The sequence below is a fragment of the Microtus ochrogaster genome, unplaced genomic scaffold (assembly GCF_000317375.1).
Source record: "Microtus ochrogaster isolate Prairie Vole_2 unplaced genomic scaffold, MicOch1.0 UNK31, whole genome shotgun sequence".
Taxonomy (NCBI): Eukaryota; Metazoa; Chordata; class Mammalia; order Rodentia; family Cricetidae; genus Microtus; species Microtus ochrogaster.
The window spans coordinates 1,730,252-1,746,352 of record NW_004949129.1 but is presented as its reverse complement, the minus strand read 5'-3'; the positions used below and the strand labels follow the sequence as shown (position 1 = coordinate 1,746,352).

The 16,101-nt window shown below is 51.5% G+C and overlaps 1 protein-coding gene across 2 annotated transcripts; it reads left to right on the top strand.

The window, feature by feature from the left end:
• The first annotated feature begins 3,277 nt into the window (after positions 1 to 3,277).
• Positions 3,278 to 14,257, top strand: Gsdma (gasdermin A). 2 transcript variants are annotated; one of them, XM_026789887.1, is made up of 11 exons: positions 3,278 to 3,491; positions 3,682 to 3,862; positions 7,757 to 7,922; positions 8,959 to 9,055; positions 9,512 to 9,559; positions 9,879 to 9,905; positions 10,452 to 10,472; positions 11,144 to 11,298; positions 11,761 to 11,875; positions 13,458 to 13,531; positions 13,707 to 14,257. In XM_026789887.1, the coding sequence occupies exons 1-11, from the start codon at positions 3,278 to 3,280 to the stop codon at positions 13,947 to 13,949; spliced, it is 1,341 nt and encodes a 446-aa protein (XP_026645688.1). In that variant the 3' UTR covers positions 13,950 to 14,257. The 2 variants fall into 2 exon arrangements, with proteins under 2 accessions (XP_026645688.1, XP_026645687.1); XM_026789886.1 differs by lacking the exons at positions 9,879 to 9,905; positions 10,452 to 10,472 and adding an exon at positions 9,996 to 10,061 and having other exon boundaries at positions 11,123 to 11,298.
• The last annotated feature ends 1,844 nt before the right edge of the window (positions 14,258 to 16,101 follow it).

The following is a 16,101-nucleotide window of genomic DNA, read 5'->3' as shown; positions in this document are numbered from 1 at the left end:
TCCGCGTGAAGGGAGGACGGCAGGGAAGAGAGAGATCCGCATGAAGGGAGGACGGCAGGGTAGAGAGAGAGCCGCATGAAGGGAGGACGGCAGGGTAGAGAGATCCGCGTGAAGGGAGGACGGCAAGAGAATTGAAAGAAGCAAGATGAGAGTCCAGAGGGAGGAACTGGTACAGGGACTTGGGGTCCTCAGGAAGCACAAACACTTGTGTGACTTGACTCAGCTCCCGCTTTGTAGACCTTCCAAAGAGCAAGGAGACAAGACAGCTCGGCCATCAGCCGCTGGAAGAGGGTAGACTCTAGGAAGAACCTCCCCAATGTCTAGCCCAGGTAATGGGCAGTTGGGCCTCCTTCCCGGGGCTGATGACGGGATAGGAGTCTGCACAGCCCCAGACTATATACAGAGTTCAGACACCTTACCAGTGCAGTGATCCAAAGAGACAGAGGCAGAGGCAGAAATCCGGGGGGTCAGGGTGGCAGGCGTGCATGACACATATACCACGTTTCTACACATATGTGCTCACATGACAAAAACCAGATGACCAATGACGACCATTACCTACCCAAGTCCCCAACCGTGCCCCTCCTGAGGGAGATGGACACCTGACGACAAGCAGGGGTTGGAGCTGTCTTAGTGGCCAATTGCTATACCAGAAAGGCGTGAAGTGAGGCAGCAAAAGGATGAGGGATGGGGACCAGAGAGGCAGGGCAAGACATTGGGAAGAGTGACACGGAAACATCCTCCCTGTTGAAGGAGGCTTTGAGGAAATGAAATAATAAAGTGGGTTTTTTTGTAAATTTTTGTTTGTTTTCTTTTCAAGACAGGGTTTCTCTGTGTAACAAGAGCTCTGGCTGTGTTAGGACTCTCTCTGTAGACCGGGCTGGCCTTGAACTCAGAGATCCACCTGCCTCCGCTTCCCAAGTGCTGGGATTTAAGGAGTGCGCCACCCCGCCCAGATTGAGTGATAAAGTTTTAACAAGTTTCACAGAGTATGAAATTATATCCTCGCCACCCTCAGCCCCCGAAGGAAATCTCCAGCAAACTGACTCTTCATAGGGCCTTGCTGTAAAGCATGTTATTTGTATTCTGGAGCCCTACCCGTGCCTGCAGAATCCTCTTAAATTATTTCCAAGCAGAGACTGAACACAAGGACAGACCCTGAGCGACCCGCAGGGTGACTGCTGGATCCCAGAGCTTTTCACACTGCTGGGACCGGCCTCCGCTGCGTGTCTTCAGTATTCCTCGAGAAGCAGAGGTGAACGGATGCTGAACCACTGAAGGCCACTCGAGCTCGCCCTACCCCTGCCTCCCCAGACGGGTGTGTACACTGGTATTAAGCTGTGCCTGTATTGTCAGCACCAGCAGAGAGAGGTAGGGATCAGCAGGCTGATGCACAGAAAGATGAAGGGCGGGGCCTCGGCTGCTCTGTTGTCCCTGAACATACAGGATTTCTTATCATGTGTCACATCCACAGGCCTCAGATGAATCACGCGAATCGCACATGCTTCCTGAAGGACCGTGTTGACAGCAGAGAAGAGATCCACCCTTATCCCCCGTGCACACATACAAGCACACTTAGGGTATACATATACACATGTGATCGACTCCCACTGCCTCCCTGCTCCCTAAAGTGTCCCCAAGCAACTTTCAGCTGCCACCTTCTTTCTCTCTTGACCCCGGCTATCCACACCTACACTGGCACCTGCGTGGCAGCTCCCTAGCCACCCCCTCATCTCTTAGGAGGCCAGGGCCCAAGGCCTGAGGCGGGGCACAAGGAACAGGTTGATGCTGTTCTCCTGGAAGTGGGACAGAAAGGGGTGGGGCCGTTGAGGCAGGCAGGGTCTGAGGAAGCCTACGTCCCACCTCCGCAGAGGCATAAAGTGGCCCGTCCTGGTAAGGGACAGTCATTCTGCCAACCTGTAGACAGAGCGAGCTCTGGGCCCTCACCCCGCCCCCAGCTGCCAGACAGGACCCAGCACCACTCCTTCCCTGGTAAGATTGGTGACAGCAGAGGAGGCAGGGGAACATTCTGGGGGTCTGGGGGAAACGTTGGGACTAAAAGGTGTGGGGTTTCTTGTCTCTTATTGTGGCCATAAAATTCCCCCTGGATATCACTGGGAATTGGTAACAGGTATCAAGGTAGGCTTCTGAGAGAGAAGAGAGAACCTCTCTGGTGGAGACCACTTCCCAGGGCCGCTCATCTGGTCCCTGGAGGCTATCCTGTGAGAGAAAAGACGAAGGGAGGGAGGGAGGGAGGATGGAAGGGAGGGAGGCCCATGGAGGCTAGCTGATGTGTCCACTGCCACCCACCAGGATAATCCGGGTGTGTCTCTGCCTGCCCAGGTGATGTTCCTGGACTTCAAAGACAGAGACGGGAGTCAGTGAACTTCAGGCCCTCCTCGGACCCTCTCTCCCCAGCACATCTCCCAGGGTCACGTCCATTCTTCCCTTCTTTCTACCCGGCACAGCGCCTGGTGCTGATGCTGCACAGGTGACTAAGGCCCATTTCCTGTCCTCTGGGAGATTACAGGAGGTGAGACAGGCAGGCGAACAGATGGTAACAAGATGAATTAGCAGGTGTTTCCGAAGTGGATCTACAAGGTGCCTTGGGAATCCAAGCAGAGTTACCAACACGCCCCGAGGGGTAAAGGGCTGAGCAGGTGCCCTGAACTGAGTGGTACAGGTTGACTACGAATCCTCTCTATTGGAAAAGGGATGTAATGTAGGCAGGGGAAACCAAGGCAAAGGAGTGGGAACTGGCCTCCTTACAGCCACATCGCTAGGAGGCAGGGGTGAGGGATGTTCAGGGTTCAAGCAAGTGTCCCCTTGCCAAGGAAAAGGCGACTGAGGATGGTACCCAGCTCTGACTGTCCACTATTGGCCCCAGGGGTGGTTGCTTCCTTTCCCTAGTGTCCCCAGGTTCTGGTTACAGCTGTCCCCTGGTATGAGAGGAAGCCTCACTTCCTCTATTGATGACACGCCAGCTGGGCTCCATGACTGTGAAGAAATGAACATATGATAAGAAAAGAGCCCTTGACAAAGGGGAGGTCTGGTGTCTCCCGTCAGCCATGTAAATTCTGAAACCCAGGATTCTTCATCACCAAATAAGAACTCTTTGGGTTCCTTCAAGACCCAACATTCAAAAACCCAGGCCTCTCTAAGGTCTCCCCTAGCTCTAGGAGTAGAGCCTGGTGACCCCTCTTTACAAAGTCCCTCTCGGGTCTTGGGGTCCTCAGCGGCCACCTTGACATCCCCCATCTCTTTCTCCACAGACACAATGACTATGTTTGAGAATGTTACCCGAGCCCTGGCTAGGCAGCTGAACCCTCGGGGGGATCTGACACCCCTGGACAGCCTCATCGACTTCAAGCGCTTCCATCCCTTCTGCCTGGTGCTGAGGAAGAGGAAGAGCACGCTATTCTGGGGAGCCCGCTATGTCCGCACCGACTACACGCTCCTGGATGTGCTGGAGCCAGGCAACTGCCCCTCAGGTTAGCCTCTCAAACAGAGCTGGGCTCTAGGGGTTCCGTAGGGCTAGGACCAGCCATCTGGTCCTCCTAGGACCGTGGAACTCTCTCTTGCCTGATGTGGTTAGGGGTCACCAAGCCCACAGTTCTCACTGGGTGCTGAGGTGCCATGGGGATTCAGCTCAGTTCAGCTCCTGGCTTTTCCCTCCTGTAGATCCCACAGATTCTGGGAACTTTAGCTTTAAGAACATGCTGGATGCCCGAGTGGAGGGAGATGTGGACGTGCCAAAGACGGTGAAGGTAAAAGGGACTGCAGGCCTGTCACGAAGCAGCACACTGGAGGTTCAGACCCTCAGCGTGGCTCCCAAGGCTCTGGAGAACTTGCACAAGGAGAGGTGAGAGGGGCCGGGGCTGATGGGATGATGGGATGGGGTTGGGCAGTGCACAGATGCTCTGGACCACAGGTGGAAGGGTAAAACTCTCACCCTGACCTTTGCCAATGTAGTCTCCACAGGAACATTCTTAAAGAGAATTCTCCTGGGGGATGGGAAAGTAGCTCAATAGTGGAGTCTAGCAGGGCCAAGGGGAATCTTTTGCAACTATGGGCACAACCAAGCTCCTTCCTAGACATTGCCCCCATCATCCAGCACCTCCAGTATCATCCCCCCCCCACGCATGCATGCACACATGCACACCCACAAGCACACACATACACAGATGTGGACATTCAGATGTTCATATTCACTTGCTGTGTGACCTTGGGAAAGTCATTTCTCAGGGAACCTCAGTTTTTTGGGTTTGTTTTTTATTTTTTGCTATCGCACAGTGGGAATGAATGACCGTTCCTAAGGTTCCTTCAACCCTAAGACTGTGAAAATGGAAAAGGTAGAGGTCATAGTAACTGTTCCTGGCATAGACTGTCCGGAGCCCTCTCCGGACAAGCTTCAGACTGGCTCCATCCACACACCTAGGGACTGCTGCCCCCGCAGACAAGGGATATGTCGGAAGGGATGTTTACACAAGGCACACGCCTGGCTTGACAGGAGACCTGACTTTCAAATAATTAAGTAGCAGTTGAAAGAAGCAGGTGAGGACTGGAGGGGCCAGAAGGAAAGGCTTGCAAGTATGACAAGTCACCCAGGAAACACTTCCAGATTTCTGAGTGTAAAGCATCCTGCTATGTGCTGGTGTTTCTAGAGTGTCTATGTTCAAACAACCCTGTGGTGTAGGAAGGAGAAAGCTACTCTGTAAGAGTGATTATCCAGCTGGTGGTGGCGGATAATTATCACCTTTAATCCCAGCACTCGGGAGGCAGAGGCAAGCGGATCTCTGAATTTAAGGCCAGCCTGGTCTACGGAGTGAGTTCCTGGACAGCCAAGGCTACATATTGAAACCCTATATTGAAACAGAAGAGTAATTATTCAATGCAAGAAGTGATCCGTGCGTAGGAAGCACTCGGTTCGACTTGTGGCGGGGAAGGGGGCTTCTGGCTGGGGAAGTAAGACAGGACCCTCACAAGGTGGTGGTCTCGGGTGGAGGCTTTGAGCGATGGGAGCATGCAGAGAGAGAAGTGCGTTACAAAGACAAGCAGGTGAGATGTCTCAAAACCAAGAGGGACCATGGGAGAACTAGCTTGACAGAGGCAAAGGAGGCACCATAGGAACGAGAGAAAGCTATGGGGTAGACTCAGAGCAGGTAGGAACCAGAAGCCCAATAAGCAGACACCAGGGACACCCTGATGTGGCCCGTGACCGACCTGACCAAAAGGAAGAAGTGCGTTAGACAGAGGAAGGCGGGGTTAGGAGTGTCTCAGGAGAGACCCTGTCCCGCTGCCCATCAGACGTATAAAATGAGGACATGGAATGGGGGATTTGCCTCTGTGTGCTGTGAGTATGTTTTGTTACCATTGGCTAAGAACAAATCTGCTTTGGCTTATGGCAGGACAGACTATAGCAAGGCAGGAAATCTAAACAGAGACAGAGGAGGAAAGAAGGCAGAGTCGGGCAGACGCCATGTAGCCGCCCAAACTTGAACAATTACACAGAAGCTATACTTACCGACATGAGCTGGGAAGTGTGGCTGGAAGGCAGGGAGGAATGGGTGCAAGGCTTATTGCAAAGGATGATGGGATGGATTAAACGCAACAGCTGGGTATAGAGTGATGGGGACATGGTGGTGGTGAGGGTCTTGTTAAAGGTGACTCTGGGTCTTGACTTAGGTTGTGACATTACAAGACATTGAAGATGACAAACAGGAAGGCAGAAGAGAGGAAGTTCTGTAGGGCTGGCTGCCAGCTCCTAACATGGTACAACTGGAGTACCTACCTCCTGAGAATGGTCAAGGGGGAGCTGGGAAAGGGGCAGGAAGCTCAGAGAGCGGTCAGGATAAAGATGAACATGTGGCAGTCAGCAAGATACCAATCAGGATGGCAGGGATCAGGTGGGGAGATGAGGAGGTTGGAGAATACTCAGAGAGGAGGTATAAAAACAGAATCTCGGGGACGGGAGAGATGGCTTAGCGGCTAAGAGAACTTGCTGCTTTTGCAGAGGACCCGAGTTCAGATCTCAGTACTCATATCAGGCAGCTCACAAACACCAGTAACTCCAGCTCCAGGGGATCTGATGCTTTATTCTTGCTTACACACACACACATGCACACACACGCACATGCGCGCACACACATATACACACACACACACATGCACATACACACAAAACAGCAAAATCTCAGAGGACAGAAAATATTAATATTCCAAATGAACTGAGTCAGATAGAACGTATATGATTTAGAGCCGGGCGGTGGTGGCACACACCTTTAATCCCAGCACTGGAGAGGCAGAGGCAGGTGGATTTCTGTGAGTTCAAGGCCAGCCTGATCTACAGGGCAAGCTCCAGGACAGTCAGGGATATATAGAGAAACCTGGTCTTGAAAAACTAAAAACAAAAGCAAGCAAACAAAGAAGAAGGTATATGATTTAGAAACCAGAAAGATAGGAGGAGGAGAAGCAGCAGTCCGCAATTAGAAGCCAAGATACAACACAGTCACACTGCACAATTAGGGAGGGACACCGAGTACAGAGCGTGCAGGGCCATTGTGATTTCAGCTGAGGGGCAGAATCCGAAGACAAATTAGAAGAAATTAGTAATCAGAAGAAATCATGACGGGATGGTGAAGACTAGACAAAGACAAATATCTTTGGAGATTTTGCCAATAAGGCGAAGGAAACAAGTTGGATGGTGGTTTGAAGGAGTGTTCAGGAATGGAAGCAGATCTTTTAGGGGCAGAGACATGTTTACATACGGAAGCAAGGCAAAGGAGACGAAGCCTTGGGAATGGCAAGAAGTGAGACTAAAGATGGAGAAGAGATGACGGTGACGGGCCACATCTGGGAAACAGAGGCAGGGAATAGGTGCACTGCTTGTCCCACAAGTGTGCGTACCTGAGTTTAATCCCCAGGGCCCACGTAAAAGGCGCACATACTGTCCTGCCTCTGAGAACCCGTGTTCTCACAGAAAGATAGGGCTCAGAGATGGGAGAATCCCTGGGGGTGTGAACTGGAGAAAGAAGGACACAGCTAGGCTGGTATACTCAGACAATGAAAGATTTTACCTTAAACAAGGAGGGAGGCAAAAATAGACACCTGAGGCTGTCACCTGACCCCCACACTGTAGCACATATCCATGTACACACACATCATATGTGCATACACACACACACACACACAAACATAAAAAAACGAGGCAGAGAAGTCTCAGACACATAAAAAGAGGCCATAAGAGGAGAACCTGTTCCTGGGTAGGAGGAGAGGAGGAAGTGACCACGAGCCTCGATCCAGGCCAGGTGCTGCGCCTCCGGCTGTTTGCCCAGTTTATCTTGCACCTTGGGAGGTTGTTGGCGTCAGCTCTGTTTTATAGGTGAGGCAACGCAGACTCAAAGGAGCTGCCCTGCCCGGAAGCCGGAGGTCTGAGTTTGCACTGTGGTCTGACCGAACCCTCGTTCCTTCCCTGGCACCTTACTGTCTAGATGCTAGGATTGACAAATTAAAAAGTAGACACCGCGGGGCATGGTGACACATGCCTTTAGTCCCAGTTCTTGGGTGGCAAGGGCAAGTAAATCTCTGTGAGTTCAAGGCCAGTCTTCTCTACAGAGAGAGAGAGAGAGCGCGCCAGGTCAAACAAGGCTATATAGAGAGACCCTGTCTCAGAAATAAAATAAACGTTAATATAAAGCCCCGAAGCTGGCCCTGGCGAGGAGGCACTGAGTGATGTCCTATGCTTTTCTTGTCTCAGGAAACTGGCAGCAGATCACCCCTTCCTTAAGGAGATGCGGGATCGTGGGGAGAACCTGTACGTGGTGATGGAGGTGGTGGAAACCGTGCAGGAAGTCACTCTGGAGAGAGCTGGCAAGGCAGAAGGCTGCTTCTCCCTTCCATTCTTTGCCCCGCTGGGACTGCAGGTTTGCTTCACACATGCGTGCGCACACACAAACACACACATACACACACACACACACACACACACAAGCTCCATTAACTCTGCCTGAATGGTGCCTACTCAAGATAGAGGACATGGAAAAAAATATCCAAAGCCAAGTTAGCCACACACCCCTCTCCTTGCTTAGCAGTACCAAGCAGGGCAGGGTCCCGGTCCACACACCACAGACAATACGGAGCAATCCAAGTGTTACCGAGTTTGTCCTCATCCCTCCCCTCCCACCTGCCAAAGCTGAAGAGCAGAGCTCCTGCCTGGTGTGGGGGGGGGGGGCGCACCAGTAATCCCAGCACTCTGAACGCAGAGGCCAGAAGGGTCACAGGTTCAAAGTCAGTCTGGGCTACCTGGTGAGCCCCTGTGGTGGGGGTAGGTCAGAAAGTTCTGCAGGCAGTGGCGCATGCCTATAATCCCAGCACTCGGGAGGCAGAGGCAGGCGGATCTCTGTTTTTGAGGACAGCCTGATCTACAAGAGCTAGTTCTAGAATAGGCTCCAAAGCTACAGAGAAAACCTGTTTTGAAAAATCAAAAAGGAAAAAAAAAGTCCTTACATATACACGAGACACACAGTGAAAGGCCAGAGGATGTAGGCTTGGAAAATTCAGTAGAAGGAGGTGCATCTCTTCTATCTCTACATACACCTAGTGAGTGTGTTCATGAGGGATGGCCTGGGATCGGGAGCAGGGGAGGAGTTAGTCATGGAAGACTTCCTGGATGAGAAAAGAATGGGATAGTTGGTGTAGAGGAAGAGGAAGCCGGATGGTGCACAGGCAGGTGCTGGAGCAGGTCTGCCCGGTTCCCTTCACGTGTCAAATCCAGAAGCAGACATAGCACGGTAGAGGGTGAGCCCTAGAGTCCAGACCACAGAGACCGACAGCTGGAGGTCCTGCTGGGGCCTCCCCAGAGGCTCTCAGCCCCTGCTCCGCACCTGCCTCCTGCCCCTGCTTTAATGTCGCCTATGCAGGACCTCAGAGGACACACAGACTCTCATTGTGTAACCCTAGGGATCCGTGAACCACAAGGAGGCTGTAACCATCCCCAAGGGCTGTGTCCTGGCCTTTCGTGTGAGACAGCTGATGGTTAACGGCAAAGATGAGTGGGGTGAGCAGAGACCGGCACGTTCTCCCCCTCAAGATAGGGGTGTCTCCATCAGTGCGGGGGCATCCTGGTCCTATCTTGCAATGATGTGGGGGGATCGGGGAGGCAGCAGATTCTATTGCCCATTGCCAGAGACAGAAGGGGGGGGGAGACTCTGAGTTCCAGGTATCTCTGGGTGCTGGGGAAGCCATAGGGAGTGACACAAAGACCAAACCAGCACAGCCTCTGACCTTAGAAAGCCCAAGGAGACAGAACCTGATGCCAGTACTGGATTTCAGGGGAGAAAATGCTATTGTAGGCAAGAGCTTACAACTTCCAGCAGTAGGGTTGGGTAGAGAATTAGAGGGGGCATTTGAGGGGCAGAATCTAGCCCTGAGCAGAACCCTTGGGCTTGAGGCTACAGAAGGAGGGGTGTGTTAGCTGGTGTAACTCTTGGGTGCCTTCTCTTGTCCATTCCAGACATCCCACACATCTGCAATGACAGCATGCAGACCTTCCCTCCAGGAGGTAGGTGCGCCCCATGTCCCTTGCCCCAAGTCATCCCCTAAAATCTCCCACCCTCTAAGAGCGGCGCACAAGCACGTGCTCTTGTTTCCTGGGCCCTCAGGCAGATAGAGGTATGGGATATAAATACTGCCCAAAGAGACAAAGAAACAAAGGCACCATCAGGAACAGAGAGATTTGGAGACAGGGTGTGCTCCAAATGATCCAGATGGGTGTGCTAACAGGGTCTCCGGGTTTTCATGAGGACACAGTCTTAGCAGTAGCTTTAGCGAAAGGCAGCAAAGAGCTCGTCCTGACAGATGTGCTCTTTTTGTGTTTTCAGAAAAGCCAGGAGAGGCAAAATTCTTACGTAAGTGTGCCTTTTGCTTCACAACTTTCTTGACTCAGGTTCAAAACTCCCATCTTCCTCCCCCTTCCATAGGACAGACAGGGAAGTTAGTGAGACAGGTCTCAGCAAACAGCTACCCCTCAACTACAGAACCTCCTGTAGAACCTCCAACAGAAAGTTAGGAAAAAGCCACGGAAGGGGGAGATCTGTAGACAAGATGCGCAGGAGATCGGCTGTCTCAGGCCTTTGTTGTCAAGGGCCCCAGTAGCTGCAACCTGTTTGCACAGGTATCTGCTGTCCAGTAACTAGGGCAGGAGGCGCTGAGTCACTAAGCTGCTGGTCGGACACCAGTTTGGTCGATTGCCCTTTTCACATTGCATCAGCTCCTCCTCTCCACTCCTGCCACCCAGGACTGTGTGGCAAGAGCGAAGCCAGAGGATTCTGGAGAGGGCTGGGACTCAGAGGGGAGGTGCAGTCTCATGGTCCCCAGAGACTCACTGCCTAGGGGTGGCCGCCATTCTGAAGGATCGTGTTCTTACCTGCCTGCTTACTTTCTTATTTTCTCAGTTATCCAGGCATCTGATGTTGGTAAGGAGTTTTGGGAATGTTTTCAAGACTTTGCCACACAGGTAGGGGGAGAAACATTAGGGGGGAAGGAAAAGAAAAAGGCCGAGTCGCAGGTCCTGAAATTAGAGCCACTTCCAGGAAGCCACTCTCTCCAACACAGACTGGATGTACTTTTAGGATGCCAGGTCTCTAAGCAACCAGGCTGCAGCTCACTTCTTTCCCCGGATCCATACCCTCACTGCTCTGAAGCAGTCCCAGCTCAACTGTCACTAAGTTGTCAAAGGCGTCCCTTCCACAAGAGAAGGGGAAATAGGCTTCCCCTAAACGGCTAGCTGGACTGGTTGAAAACACAGGCCAACTGCGCACTGATGAAGCCTGGCGGAAGTGGGGGGGGGGCGGGAGTCGTGGGAATGGAGGCGTGGTTAACTGTTTTGTTAGTTGACTGCTTGGGGTCCCGTCCGCCTTCTAGCTCCATCCTTCATGACGAGGCTTTAGCATAACTTCATAACCACACACCTTGGTAAAGAGGTCCAATTCAAGCTGGAAGCGGGGGCACAGGGTGGAGAGGGGAGAGGGAGGTGTGACTGAGCCCGCAGAAACTATGTACTGGGTGGGAGGGGCCAGGTGAAGGGGCGCCCGCGGCCTTGACTGTGCCCTAGGGGAGATGCCAGCGGTATTGACTGTACCCCTAGGGGAGATGCATGACGACTTCGAGACTTTAAAAGAAGAGGTTCAGAGAGAGACTCATGAAGTGGAGAAACTGAGTAAAGTGGGGCAGAGCTCCCTGCTCACCTCCCTCAGCAACCTCCTAGGAAAGAAAAAAGAGCTCCAAGACCTTGAACAGACGGTGAGGTCCCGTGGGGAAAACAGGAAGTGTGGGAGAAGGCGCGCCTGGGTGGTGGTGGGCCGGTGCAGATGGGGAGGGGGAACTGACAGTGCACAGAGCGGCCAGAGGCTATAGAATCCACAGCGGATACTTTCTCAAGGCTGGCCAAGTGTACCTAGGCTACTAGCCATCACTGGCCGCTTAGTCCCTGGTACATTGGCCAGGGTTCCCGGAAGGCACTTGCACTCTCTGCTGTCAGAGTGTAGCAACAGGCCAGTGGCGCCCTCTGCTGGATAACAGCTTGAACCTTCCAGAGCTCCAAACCCAGGGAACAAGGAACCTAGGTCCAGCGCTTTCCAGGACCTGACTACACAAAAAAGAAATAGGAAGTGGGAGAGAGTCAGCCGGAGTCCAGAGGCTATGTGTGCCAGGTGCTAGATTAGACCCTTACCTGAGGGATTAATCACCCAGTTTTCCTCACAGCTCGAAGCAGCTCTAGACAAGGGACATGAAGTGACCCTAGAAGCACTCCCAAAAGACGTCCTGCTGTCAAAGGATGCCATGGGCGCCGTCCTCTATTTCCTCGGGGCTCTAACAGGTGAGTGAGCAGTGAGTCATGTGGTTTTCTGTTACAAGAATAAACCCTGTGAATGACTTCCCAAATGCGTGAATGAGAGGATGCCAGGTGGTCTGTACTACAGTCGTTTGTATAAACACTTGGTTTTTTTGTTTGTTTGTTTGTTTGTTTGTTTGTTTTCGAGACAGGGTTTCTCTGTGGCTTTGGAGCATGTCCTGGAACTAGCTCTGTAGACCAGGCTGGTCTCGAACTCACAGAGATCCGCCTGCCTCTGCCTCCCGAGTGCTGGGATTAAAGGCATGCGCCACCATCGCCCGCCTGTATAAACACTTTTTAAAAATTGATTCCAGCTGGGTATGTAGTTCAGTATTGTGGCACTTGCTTAGCATACGCAATGCAATGCTAAGGGGCCCCGAGTTCAAACCCTGCTACTGGAGGGAGAAAAAAAAAATCAGTCACCACCATTGGTTTTGTTAGTTTCATTCCTAGGAATTCAGCTGGTCCTTTATTTATTTATTTAGCTGCATATTTAAGCCTTCTGCCTAGAGCTAAGTTCATGGCTTCCATATTGCTGCCCACCTGTTAGCTTTACTTTCGGGGAGTAATCAATCACAAGGTGGCTCAATGAGTAAAGGCTCTTGCTGCCAAGCTGGGCCACCTGAATTCAATTCCTGGTGCCCACATGGAGGGGCACCACTCCGGCAAGTTGTCCTGTCCCTCCCACGTACACATCATGGCATGCACAGGAGAGTGCTTGAATGCACACACAGACACACGTGCATGCACACACAATTGTGGGGGAAAAGTCAGACATGGTGGCGCACACCTTTAATCCCAGTACTTGGGAGGCAGAGACAGGTGGATCTCTGAGGTCAAGGCCAGCCTGGTCTAGATAGTGAGTTCCACAATAGCCAGAGCTACATAGTGAGACCCGTTCTCAGTAAATAAATAAGAAAAGAAAGAAAAAAAGAAAGAAAGAAAGATAGAAAGAAAGAAAAATACCAAACCCAAAGGAAACCCCTGAGCTATGACTTCCTTAACTCCCTGGGTTGTCACCACTGTGGGAGCTCATCCCTATAAGCCCAGCACTCAGGAGGTTGAGGCAGGAGGATCACTGTGGGTCTGAGGCCATGTTGGGTTACAGAGTGAGTTCTAATCCAACCTGGGCTACAGATTGAGATCCTGTCTCAAAAACAAACAGAAAGCACCACTTTGTCTTCTCCCCAAAACTGCAGCAAAAGATTAGAATTGGGGTTTGCTGTGCTTTTTAGACAGGGTTCCACCATAGCCCTGGCCTGCCTGGAACTCACTATGTAGAATGATCTGGACTCAAACTCACAGAGATCCATATTCCGGCCTCCCAAACGCTGGGGTTAAAGGTTCATGCCCCTTACTCGGTCAAGGGTCACGACTTTGCATTTAGTGCCCAGCCAAGATGCGCGTTATAGAGCAGGTGTTCAGCTGCGGGCAGATGGAGAGACGGACAGATGGACAGATGGATTCGTTGACTAGAGTGTGCAGGAATTCTGAAACGTCACTATTTGGAGTCTGTCGTTCCCTCTGGACCAGCAACACATTTTTCTTCCTCTGCTTTTCCCTCCAGTGCTAAGTGAAGCCCAACAGAAGCTTCTTGTAAAATCCTTGGAGAAGAAGCTCCTCCCGATGCAGTTGAAGCTGGTGAGATGCCAGGGAGAAGCCGCAGACGGGAGGGCACAGCTGGAACCACTGGGAGTCTTATCCTAGGAGCTGTGTCTTCCCGCTCCCTAGGTGTTCAGGGTAATCAGCCTGCCTTTGTCAGGAGAGGGGCAGGGGGTTTGGTTCCTCCTTTTCAGGCCGCTTTGGTCCCTTGCAGGTTGAAAGCACCATGGAGCAGAACTTCCTGCAAGATAAAGAGGGTGTTTTCCCTCTGCGGCCTGACCTGCTCTCCTCCCTCGGGGAGGAGGAACTGACCCTCACAGAAGCCCTAGTGGGGCTGAGCGGCCTGGAAGTCCAGAGATCCGGCCCCCAGTACACGTGGGATCCGGACACCCTCCCACGCCTCTGCGCCCTCTACGCAGGGCTCTCCTTCCTTCAGCTGCTGAGCAAGGCTTCCTAAGGCACCTTCTCTGCCCGCTTCCCTCCCGCCTTCCCGACCTTAGTGTGCTCTCTGGAACTCTCCAAGTTGCTAGAGTCTCCAGGATTAACTGAAATGCCATGTTCCTCATGCATCGTCACCAAATCCCACCTACCCTAGCGTCTCTCTCCTTCTGTCCTCCATCTCAGTCACCCACTAAGCCCATCTCCTGATGCTTAAATCGTGAAGATACAGAATCATTCAAAATCTTTGCAAATTTGAGTCATTTCATTAAGAAAAAGAAGCAAGCAAACATCAATTTCCCAGTCAAATCCTTCCCACTTGTGCCTCAAAAAACAAATCAATCGCCGGGCGGTGGTGGCACACGCCTTTAATTCCAGCACTCGGGAGGCAGAGGCAGGCGGATCTCTGTGAGTTTGAGACCAGCCTGGTCTACAGAGCTAGTTCCAGGACAGGCTCCAAAGGATCCTAGGACAAGCTGACTTCTGGTTCTTATGTAAAGGGAATCAGTCATTTGTGCCAGGTAAAGAAGCAGACATTATCCATATGTACGTGACTCTGCTCACACTGTCCTCGGGCTGGCTGGAAGATGTTCCAAGAGCCCAGGGGGTTACAGTGCACATTGTCCGCTCTACATGCAGAGGAGACAGAAGAGCATCAAAACCGTATGAGTTCATTGAGGAGCCCATGTCCTCTAATCCTGGTTGAGGGCTTGGGAGAGGGAAAGGTCTAGAGGCGGATGATATAAGCCCCAAACAAACAAACACAAGTTTTCAAGATGGTTAAGAAAAACTGCAGGTGATTATAGTGAGACCTTGTTTTAAATTTTTTTTAAAATATTTATTTATTATGTATACAATATTCTGTCTGTGTGTATGCCTGCAGGCCAGAAGAGGGCACCAGACCTCATTACAGATGGTTGTGAGCCACCATGTGGTTGCTGGAATTGAACTCAGGACCTTTGGAAGAGCAGGCAATGCTCTTAACCACTGAGCCATCTCTCCAGCCCCTTAATTTTTTTTTTTTTTGGGAGCTGGAGTTGGCTTAGGGGTTAAGGGCACTTGTTGCTCTTTCAGAGGACCTGGGTTCAATTCCCAGTACCCATGTGATGGCTAACAGCCATCTGTAACACCAGTCACAGGGGATCTAAGGCCTTCTTCTAGCCTCCAAGGGTCCTGCCTGTATGTGGTTCATAAACATGCAGGCAAAACAGCCACACATATAAAATAAAAAAAAATTAATTAGAAAAGAGGAAGAGGTGAAGGGGCCCTTTGAGAGTCAATCATTCCTTCCACAGGGGTCACCAAAGACCATCGGAAAACACAGATATTCACATTACGATTCCTAACGGTAGCAAAATTACAGTTATGAAGAAGCAACGAAAATAATTTTGTGGTTGGGGGATCACCACAACACGAGGAACAGTATAGAAGCATCGAAGCATTCGGGCGTTGAGAACCACCGCGTTAAATGATACTTGCTTTCTTTCTGCTTTTTGTTTTGTTTTCAGCCTCAAGTCAGGATGGGTGTGGGAGGAAATAATACAGATAGGCTTGGCCAATATACTTTAATCTCATCAAATTTCTGGGTTCCTATCGCCTTCCGCCTAAAGTGGGCTTTGAACATCTGTCACCAGTCTTATGTATTTGCACTTATTAATGGGGGCTGCATCGTGCCATGCCATGCTTGTATGGGTCAGAGGACAACTTCTGGGAGTTGGTTCTCTCTTCCCATCATGTAGGATCCAAGAATTGGATCAGTCGTCAGGCTTGGCATTGAGCAAAACCATCTCACCAACCCACCAATATCTCCATCTCCCCTTCCCTCTTACATGTATGGGTATTTTGCCTGCATGTATGTATGTGTACCACTTGCATGCCTGGTGCTCTCAGATGCCAGAAGAGAAGGCTGGATCCCTGGAGGGAACCGGAGTATGGACAGCTGTGAACCACCGTGTGGGTGCTGGGCTTAAACCCAGGTCCTCTGGAAGAGCAGTCAGCGCTCTTAACCTCTGAGTCATTTCCCCAGCATTCCGAGCCACACCTACGCCCACACCCACACGTATTATACGCATCAATCTCTTTTCAAGCATTTTTATGAGTAGACTATATCTCCAAGGCCCCTGGAGTCAGAATCTCCCACTTCTTACTGACCTCCTTGCCCAGGCCAGTTC

Coding starts and splice junctions, on each gene's coding strand:
- Gsdma (XM_026789886.1), top strand. CDS start 3,278: ATGACTATGTTTGAGAATGTTACCCGAGCCCTGGCTAGGCAGCTGAAC. Junction 9,560..9,995: donor GCAGACCTTCCCTCCAGGAG/GTAGGTGCGCCC, acceptor CAGGGAAGTTAG/TGAGACAGGTCTCAGCAAAC. Junction 13,532..13,706: donor TCCCGATGCAGTTGAAGCTG/GTGAGATGCCAG, acceptor GGTCCCTTGCAG/GTTGAAAGCACCATGGAGCA.